General features: G+C 39.7%; 1 protein-coding gene across 1 annotated transcript in view; it reads right to left on the bottom strand.

Annotated features, from left to right (window-relative positions):
- Window positions 1-6,387: 6,387 nt before the first annotated feature.
- Window positions 6,388-8,714, bottom strand: part of LOC310938963 (calcium-binding protein 5-like) — a gene marked incomplete at both ends in the record, with an annotated part of 5,498 nt that continues 3,171 nt past the window's right edge. The window contains 4 exons of the mRNA XM_083903617.1: window positions 6,388-6,416; window positions 6,514-6,661; window positions 7,222-7,331; window positions 7,979-8,122. Coding sequence (XP_083759743.1) covers window positions 6,388-6,416; window positions 6,514-6,661; window positions 7,222-7,331; window positions 7,979-8,122 — 431 coding nt within the window. The remainder of the gene's footprint in view (window positions 6,417-6,513; window positions 6,662-7,221; window positions 7,332-7,978; window positions 8,123-8,714) is intronic.

Below are 8,714 nucleotides of genomic sequence, written 5' to 3'. Positions count from 1 at the left end.
AACGCTCAGGGATGGGAACATAAGGTTCTGGTGCGGACACTATGGGAACCGCGGTGGAGGGTCTGGGAGTGACATGGACAGAGTGACGTGTGGAGGAAGGTGAATGTAGCAGAGTAGCATGGTTAGCGGCTAATTCTCAAACAGACACGGCTACTTCTGTTAGCAAGGTGTCATTTCTGCCAATAACTGCGCCTTGAAGTGTAAACGCCTGTTTAGGTGCTTCGCTGTCTGCTAGTGATGGGATCGGCAGTTAATTTGAGTGTACTGAATCACTTGAATCAGTTCATTAAAATGATTTGTTCAAAGGATTCGTTCACCTCATCGTTCAGTGATTTCGCAGGAGCCCAGTGCCCTGCTACGTGACTCACCTCCTCCCTGAGTGCAGTACGTTCTCGCTGCGGGTCATAGAGTGAGTGACAGCGTGAACGAGATTCATGTCCTCAGCCACAGTTCTCCAGTTCTCTGTGTGTCAGTTCGTTTGCGAGATTCACGTCCACAGACACAGTTCAGTTCTCTCTGTCTCAGTTCGTTCGTTCGCAAATCATGACTGAGTCAGTGACTGACAGCGTGAACGAATCACAGCAGCACGGCAGACACAGTTCTTACTAGTCACTCATGACCGGCACAACACTACTGTCTGCCGAGTCCATGTTGGTCAGTTCGTACTATTACTGTCTGTTTGTTTTAGGACTCAAAAGCAGACAGGACACGAGGAGTAACAGTTAAGAATGTATTTATTTACGTGCAGTGAGTGTGGCTCGTGACAGTTATGTCACAACACATTACACAGTTGTAGCTCGATGGATCATATTGATTTGATTAGCTAAGCAGTCGACCTGCTATAAAACCACTTACTGTCACCTATCACAGCAATGAGTTAAACCAGGTGACATCCTTTACTTTTCTAACTGGGAAAATAACAAATACAATAGCATTAAGTAGTCTAAACATAACTTTTGTGTGTAATAAATATCTTCTTCTTCTTTAGGTTTGTTATACATATTAACTACATGGCCCTACAGTGTAGTGATACAAGGATAACCAGAGCGTCTCACGTCTTGACTATTGCAGGCAAAAGTAGTTGGAGAGAGCAGAACAATGAAAAGGAGAGCAAAAAGTGTGGATATTGAAAGGGTTTTTAGTAAGAAAAGTGCACAGCAGAAGAGAAGGAGGGAAATGAAGGAGAAGGTAGTGAACTGGAGAGACCAGGAGGCTCAAAGCAGAAGAAGATGAAGAAAAAAGTGAAGGAGAAGAGGATGTGAGGGATGAAGAGGAGGAGGCTGCTGCAGATTCACAAAGTGACAGAGAGGAAGAGGGTCCTCAGCCTTTTGTATAATAAGTTTGTTTTTTAATATTTTTGATTATTGCACTTTTTAGATTTTAGATTTTAATTTAGCTATTAATACTTTTACTTTTTAAAAGATGCACTGGGCTTGTTCCTGTTGTTCATGATAAAACAGTAATTAGTTTTAAAGTATTTTTATGTTTCTTATGTTAAATGCATTTACATTTGGGGATTCTTGCATACCGTCCTCCCATGCCACCCTGCCAAAACCTCTTGCCACCCCATGTAGAATTTTCTAGATCTGCCACTGTGTGTTCCGTTACAGAATTGTAAATCGCTCTGTCTTCGGGGTTTTTTTCTGTTACAAAGAAGAAAATGAAGAAACTTGTGTGTTTTAATTAAATCAAAAGCTAAATCCATTTCCCCAGACTGACTGTTCATCTGTTATGTTATCAAACAACTTTACAGATTAATGTAACCAGGAAATGACTGAAGAACAGCAGGAGACATCAATTTCTTCTCAGAAGGATTAGCAGGACTTCTGGAATAAACAATCCACAAATAATAATAACAAAAAAATAAACCAAAGGGTTTTCAAAGCAGAAGGGTTATCAAAGTTGGGAGATGATTGCAAAAGGTCGACACAGCAGTTCTTCTTTGTGCAACAACAAGCATGGCTACTGAGGCAGATAGAGAGAGAGATTATGGTGGATTAATGCAATAAAGGTCGACGCTGGATGTTTTATGGATCAGGAAAGGATCAGGTCAAAGGCAGGGCAGTATGCATTACATCAGGGGTGTCAAACTCAAATACAGAGTGGGCCAAAATTTAAAACTGAACAAAGCCGCGGGCCAAGGTTGAACAAATTAACCTTTTAATAGGGACCCAAAAAAGTTTTGCATTGAATATTGAACAAGCAAGGCTTATATAACTTTATAGTGACATGCAAAATCGAGTTTCAAATAATAATAATAATTATTAAAAAATATCAATGGCATATCAAATAAAATTTAAATAAAAAAATTGAATGCCTCTTTTCTATTTGCAGCCTTCTGAGGTAAATATCAACATTAACTTTTTCCACAAGCTAATAAATTTAAAAATACCGCTATACTGACCATCAAAGTCGCCAAATCGCCGGCTAAACTCAGCGTGATTGCCGCTGTATAATACCGGCGGCCAGCTCTAATGTCAATTTGATATTGCCTCAAGGGCCAAATGAAATTACACGGCGGGCCAAATTTGGCCCGCGGGCCAGAGTTTGACACCCATGCATTACATCATGTGTTTCTTCCTTTGGCCTCATCAGTCCATCTAGTCTGTGCACTGGCCACTCCACAATTTAAACAGGACCCCATCATCAGACTTTTGTGCACAATTAAAAGTAGTTAAACAATAAATACATCTTTATAAATGAATCTTTCTCTGTCGTTCTGCCACAGATGTGCAGCTGTAACCTCTGTGTGTAATCTGAAGAGTACTGTTGACAGATGTGTGTTTAGATAGGGCCGTGTGTTCACACTGACAACAGCTTCAATTTTACTAATTGTCACTCTAAGCCCTTAGAGTCTGTCAATGGGCTTGGAGCTCTGCCCTGTTTAATATCAACCAACATCTGCTTGTTAAGGTGCAGTACGTCCTCTTTCACATCCCTTAATCCCTCCACTCAGTTACTTCACCTCAGCTGCACTGGCCTTCGGTCAGTGTGACACAGTGTTGAAAGGAAACCACATTTCAACTTGTGTTCATTGGTATTTTGTGTCATAGTGGCAAGTTCAATGGTGTTGTTTCTGTGCTGATGACTGTTCTTACACCTCTGATCGTAAAAGTGAACAGAATCACTCAGCGAGCACAGACCTCCACCAAGGCTTAAACATTTTGTCACCTGCATTTTACATATCAACACCTGAAATGTTTACATTTTGAAGAATTTTCTGGATCTGTACCTGCATATGTCTATTAACATCTTAGATAAACATGACAAATTCATCCTGATCTGTTAAGATGTCACCGAGAAATACACATCTGACTTGTTCAATGGAACTGAACCATGTTACATTTGAACTGCCACCAAATCCGTAATCTGGATCAGATCTAGATGAAACATATCATGACAGAGTGTCTGCTCCTACACATACTAATTTAATTTGTTCAGATTTGGCGAGACACTTCACACTTTTGTTACTTATTAACTGCCCCTCTTTGCCATACAATGCCAATAAATATAATCATCACAATTGACAATGACCCTGAATCAGACACATCCTCAGTGATCTTACCTGGAGTCCTTGAGTGATAGGGTCTTTCAAATATCATACACTCTGGTCCAGGCGACCCAGGTGGAGCTGATAAAGGCCCTTCGCCTTCTGGCTCCAGTGATGCCCAGCTTGTTATAGGTCCTGCAGAGGGACTGGCCTGCGAACCCTCTGCAGCCCACCTCAATCGGCTGGCATCTGGCTCTCCACCCGTTGCGCTGGCACTCCTCCACCAGTGCAGCATATTTGGCCCTCTTCCTCTTGTAATCAATGCAGTCCCAGGGGACATTGAGCTCCAGGAGAACAATCTGCTTAGCTGTAGCTGAGATGAGGACCAAATCTGGCATGAGAGTTGTTGTGGTGACATTTAATGGGAACTTCAGTTGTTTCCCCAGGTGAACTCTGCGCCCCCAATCTTGTGCTGTTACCAGGAGGCCAGAGGAGGTTGTACTACTGTAACTGGTGGCTTCTCTCTGGCCCACACAAAAGCGATGATCTTCTTTGCTGGGCGGCGGCGCTTGCATTCATCAATTCCACTGCCGATGTTTGCTATAGCCCTCAAAACCTGGTCATGACTCCAGCCTGTTCCCCACCCTGCTGTTAGTCATAATGAATGAGTCGTGCGTTGAACCAGACCACCTTACACGATGTTAGCTGAATTTGCGCATCACATATGATTTGAACATTGATGGAATGAAAATGTTTCATATTAACGTAAACAAATTCACCATAAAGGCTCTGATGGGAGGCTGACGAACACCAGACTTGGTGAGGGGCCCTCTGCACTGACCCTCAGCCTACTTCACCAGCATGTTTATGGCAAGTGCGAAAAGGGTCTCTGAAATGGTACATCGAATGATGATTCCTTTTTCCAGCTTATGCCCAATGTTAAGGGCCCTGAAGAAACTCTCAGGCTGAATCCATTGTAATAATCCAGGATTAAGTCTCTGAATTTGCCTGGGACGTTGTGGCCACACAGTGCTTCTTCCACCAGCTTGTTGGGTATGGAACCATAGGCATTCGTGAGGTCCACAGCACGGCCAGGTCACCCTTATTCTTTCAGGCTTCTCTGATCAGCTGTGTCACTATGCCTGTGTGCTCCAGACACCACTGGTTCTTTTGGGATCACTCCTTTCTGGACCAAGGTATCAATATAGGAGTTCCTCAGGAGCCTGGCAACAATGATGAAGAATATCTTCCCTTCAACAATGAGCAGGCTGATGATTCTGAATTGGTCGATGTTCTTTGACTCTTCTTACTAAGGAATCCACACCCCTTCCGCAAACTGCCAATGGTCAGCAACCTTTCCCCTCCTTCATATCACCTTCATGATCTTCTAGAGTCTATGGAGTAACTGATTCTCCAGAGCATATGGAGTATTTTTAAATATATTGCCATGTCAAATAAAGGCATTTTTTATTGCACTATGCTCACTACTAGACACTGTGTGTCTTGGAATTCTTTTTTTTGCAGGCATCATGAATGTTTGACTGAAAACATTTTTGTTGACCAATGTTATGAATCCTTCACAAATAATAATAAATGCAGCACACTTGAAGTACTCTGAGCACCTGTGTGTGTCCACTATTGTCTTCAAATATAATTTAGCAGTTTATTGCAAAAAAGCTAGAATTGGACTTACAAATGCCTTATTCACAGACTATGAAGCCTTATTTATAAAATACCTGAATAGATTTCTGTTCCCTTTTTATATATAAAACTCGACTCAAACTGAGTTTGATTCATGTCATAAATTCTGTATGTTGTTTATGAACAGTTGTCTTATCAAATCATGCCCATGTTTGGCTATGCAATCTCTTAACCTCCCTCCAAAGACAGGGCAGGGACGCAGAACTCCCACCCACAGCACAGCTTTGACATCACTGATGCTTTTTGGTTTATAAAATCCTCTTCTTGGTACATTAAATCTGTTGATCGCTACATCAGTTTATTGTACACCCAGTGTTATGCAAGATGATCTATTATGAAAGTCAGGCAAAATATGTTCCACATTTGCTTTGCTCATTAACACTCAACACAGGTAAAATAGCCCAGTTGTACTTATTGTTGTACCATAGGAAAATGAATCGTTTTTTAAACCACTCAATCTCCTGCGCATGAAGAAAATCATCATATTTAGCTCACAGTGACACATGAGCTGCTGATCTACTGCTGCCTCTGTGGTAAGCTTGTATGTAAATCCCAACAAAGAAAATGTGAGGCAGTAGTGTATCAATGCTGTAATGCAAAATCACACATTTTCTCTATGGAGTTTGGTTTGAGAAGTGTGACAGGTTTACACAGAGTCATAAACTTCAGGTCCCAGTTGTATAAGCGTGTCTAATGGTACACACAGTGGAGTCACTGCTGATTCTACGTCACCTCAACACAGCCACACAAAACAGACTCACTGCAAAATGTGACAGTAAGTAGTGAGGCAGCAATTCTACAAATTTTACACGTTGACATACATGTATATACAGTATACGCATTTTTATTTTATTTTTTTCCAGAGAAATGCAATTTGTTGATTCGTGTTTCAAGGACACAATCCTCGAAAATCATTTCAATGTGTACAGAATAATCAAACAAAAAGACTTTAGCTCTCTATTTTGAAAAACAGACTTTTCAATATTTTTACAGTAGAAAAAGGTATATGTGCTATATGTATATGATATATGTATTTGCATAGTTGTATCCAATCATCTGAGGATGATTTAATATTCTACTTCTAAATTAGAATGTTAACATTACTGCATGTGTTCTGAGGAGGTAAATCTGTCAAACATTGTTAGAGAAGATGGCGTCATGTCGTCATGTCCACAGTTCCATGTTCTCCTGGTTCATCATTGACGGGACATCATTCTGACGAACTCTGCATGAAAAAGTGACATCAGTTCACTGTGCAGTGGTAAATGTATGAGCTGGTCAGTGATCTGTACAGCTATGTATTGATGTGTATGTTCTTGTACCTTCAAAGTCTACTGTGCCGTCTCCGTTGTCATCGGCTTCTTTCACTATGGCATCGATCTCTCGCTGACTCATGTGCTCACCCATCAGCTTCATCATGGCCGCCCGCAGCTCCTCTGTGGTGATCTCTCCGTCTCCGTCCATGTCAAACTACATACAGCGATAAGATAATTTTTGTTTAAAACTGCTATTATCTTTGCAAATATAATATATTTATAAATAATATATGTGTAAAATGTAATTCAACATTTTGATCCATGAAGAAACCTGTGGTCACTGTTTCCTTGTTGCATTACTCAGTTTATATTGTTGTCTGTCTTTGTTTACTGGAATATATTCTATGCCAGGGAAGTAAATTAGCATTATCTTGGGGCAAAATGTTGTTGATATTTCTTATCTATTGTTTTTTGTTTGTTTAGTTATGTTCTATGTTTACAAATACATAGTGATGTACAGTTTGTACTTGTGTATTGTGTCATACAACCTGCCTCTGGAACAACAGATGTAAATAAGCCAATTGCTACCATAAATAAATAATTCTGGCATTTATGGATGAGGATTGGGGCCACATGTGAATACAATACAATTTTTCTTAAAGCCAGAGATTCTGGCTTTACTCTCAGAATTATGACTTTCCTCAAATTTCTGACTAATAATAATAATAATGATAATAATTGCAGGGAAGTTCAGGGATTATGCTTCACGCTCACCTCTTTAAAAGCGTCTTTCAGCTCCTTCATGCCGATCATCCCAGCGGTTTCTGCCAGAAGCTTTGGAGCCATCAACTCCACAAAGTCCTCAAAGTCCACACTGCCACCGACTGTGGGAAGAGAAGAATAAAAGATACAGGAGTTTAGTTTAGACAGGTTTTCTTTCATTCCTCAAACAAAGCAAATACAAACACAGAAAGAAAATCCCAAAACATGAATGGAAAGGAGCAGAAAGAAGAATAATCTTATAGTAACTGTCCATGTTAAACAATTACATTTCATAATATTCTACACAAAATAATTTGCCTGTCACAAAACCTCAACAAACATCACTATATTCTCTAATAGTCAATTAGTTCTGAATCTTTTTTGTTTGTGAAATCATAACAAATATTCATTTTCAAATATTTTTTTCAAAGCTTCTCCGAATATTGGAAGGGAAAATTTCCTTATGGAAGTTATACATAATTTGCAGTACTAAAGTACTATAATCTAGTAATTCATGAAAAACTTTATCAGAAATAATCTCTGTATCAACTAGCTTTGAGTCAAACCAGCTACTGTTTCTTACGGTGGCCCTGAAGGTCATAACACAACATTTCACAAAACACAACGACATTTAAAAAAACACAACAACATTACAGAAAACACGACAACATTACAGAAAACACGACAACATTGACAAAACACAATAGTCTCTATATCTACTGAATACATCATTATTTTTGATTAACAATTGTGGTTATTAAGGACATACGGTTCATGTTGATGTTTTGGCTCAGTTCAATTAGTTCCATCTCAGTGGGCATATACCCCATGGTCCTCATCAGGTTCCCCAGGTCCTTACAGCTGATCAGTCCGTCCTTGTCTTTGTCGAACTCATTGAATGCATCACGCAGCTCTGCACAACACATTTTATCATGTGGTATAATGAAACATTTGTGTTCAACAAACAGTGTGAGCATATAGAATGTGTAGTTAAGTGGTCAGCAATTGTAAGCCCATAGGCCAAAACTGGCCCACCAGCATCAATATTTGGCCTGGCACATATATTTAAATGATTGTATCTTCAAAAAAAACAAAACTATTTCAGCCAGAATCCAGAGCCTGCTGAAAAGTTTGTTAAAGAGAAACTAAAACTCTAAACCAGTGCTTCATTCTTAACATTCCCCCCTGGCTATAAATAGTATAATTTGTCGATAAAATTGTTATAAGGACACATCTGCATAACATTGTATGCTTATTAACAACAAAAGATTTAAAGTGCATCAATTTATGGATGTGGATGTTTGAGAAGGACTGCTCTAAACCATTGTCTAGTGTATATGGGTATCTGTAATATTATTCACTGATCCAGGTCCATCTCCAACTCATTTTGTGTAAAGTGTTCGAATTACATATTTTGTGTGAAATGGGTGAATGTACTGACCTTCCCTGGGTAAACACCTCCCATTATATTTGAATATTCCTATTAGCTGGCTCTGGTTTTGAAG

This window comes from Microchirus variegatus (genome assembly GCF_963457635.1).
Source record: "Microchirus variegatus genome assembly, chromosome: 17".
Lineage (NCBI taxonomy): Eukaryota > Metazoa > Chordata > Actinopteri > Pleuronectiformes > Soleidae > Microchirus > Microchirus variegatus.
This window is presented reverse-complemented; position numbering and strand designations above follow the sequence as displayed.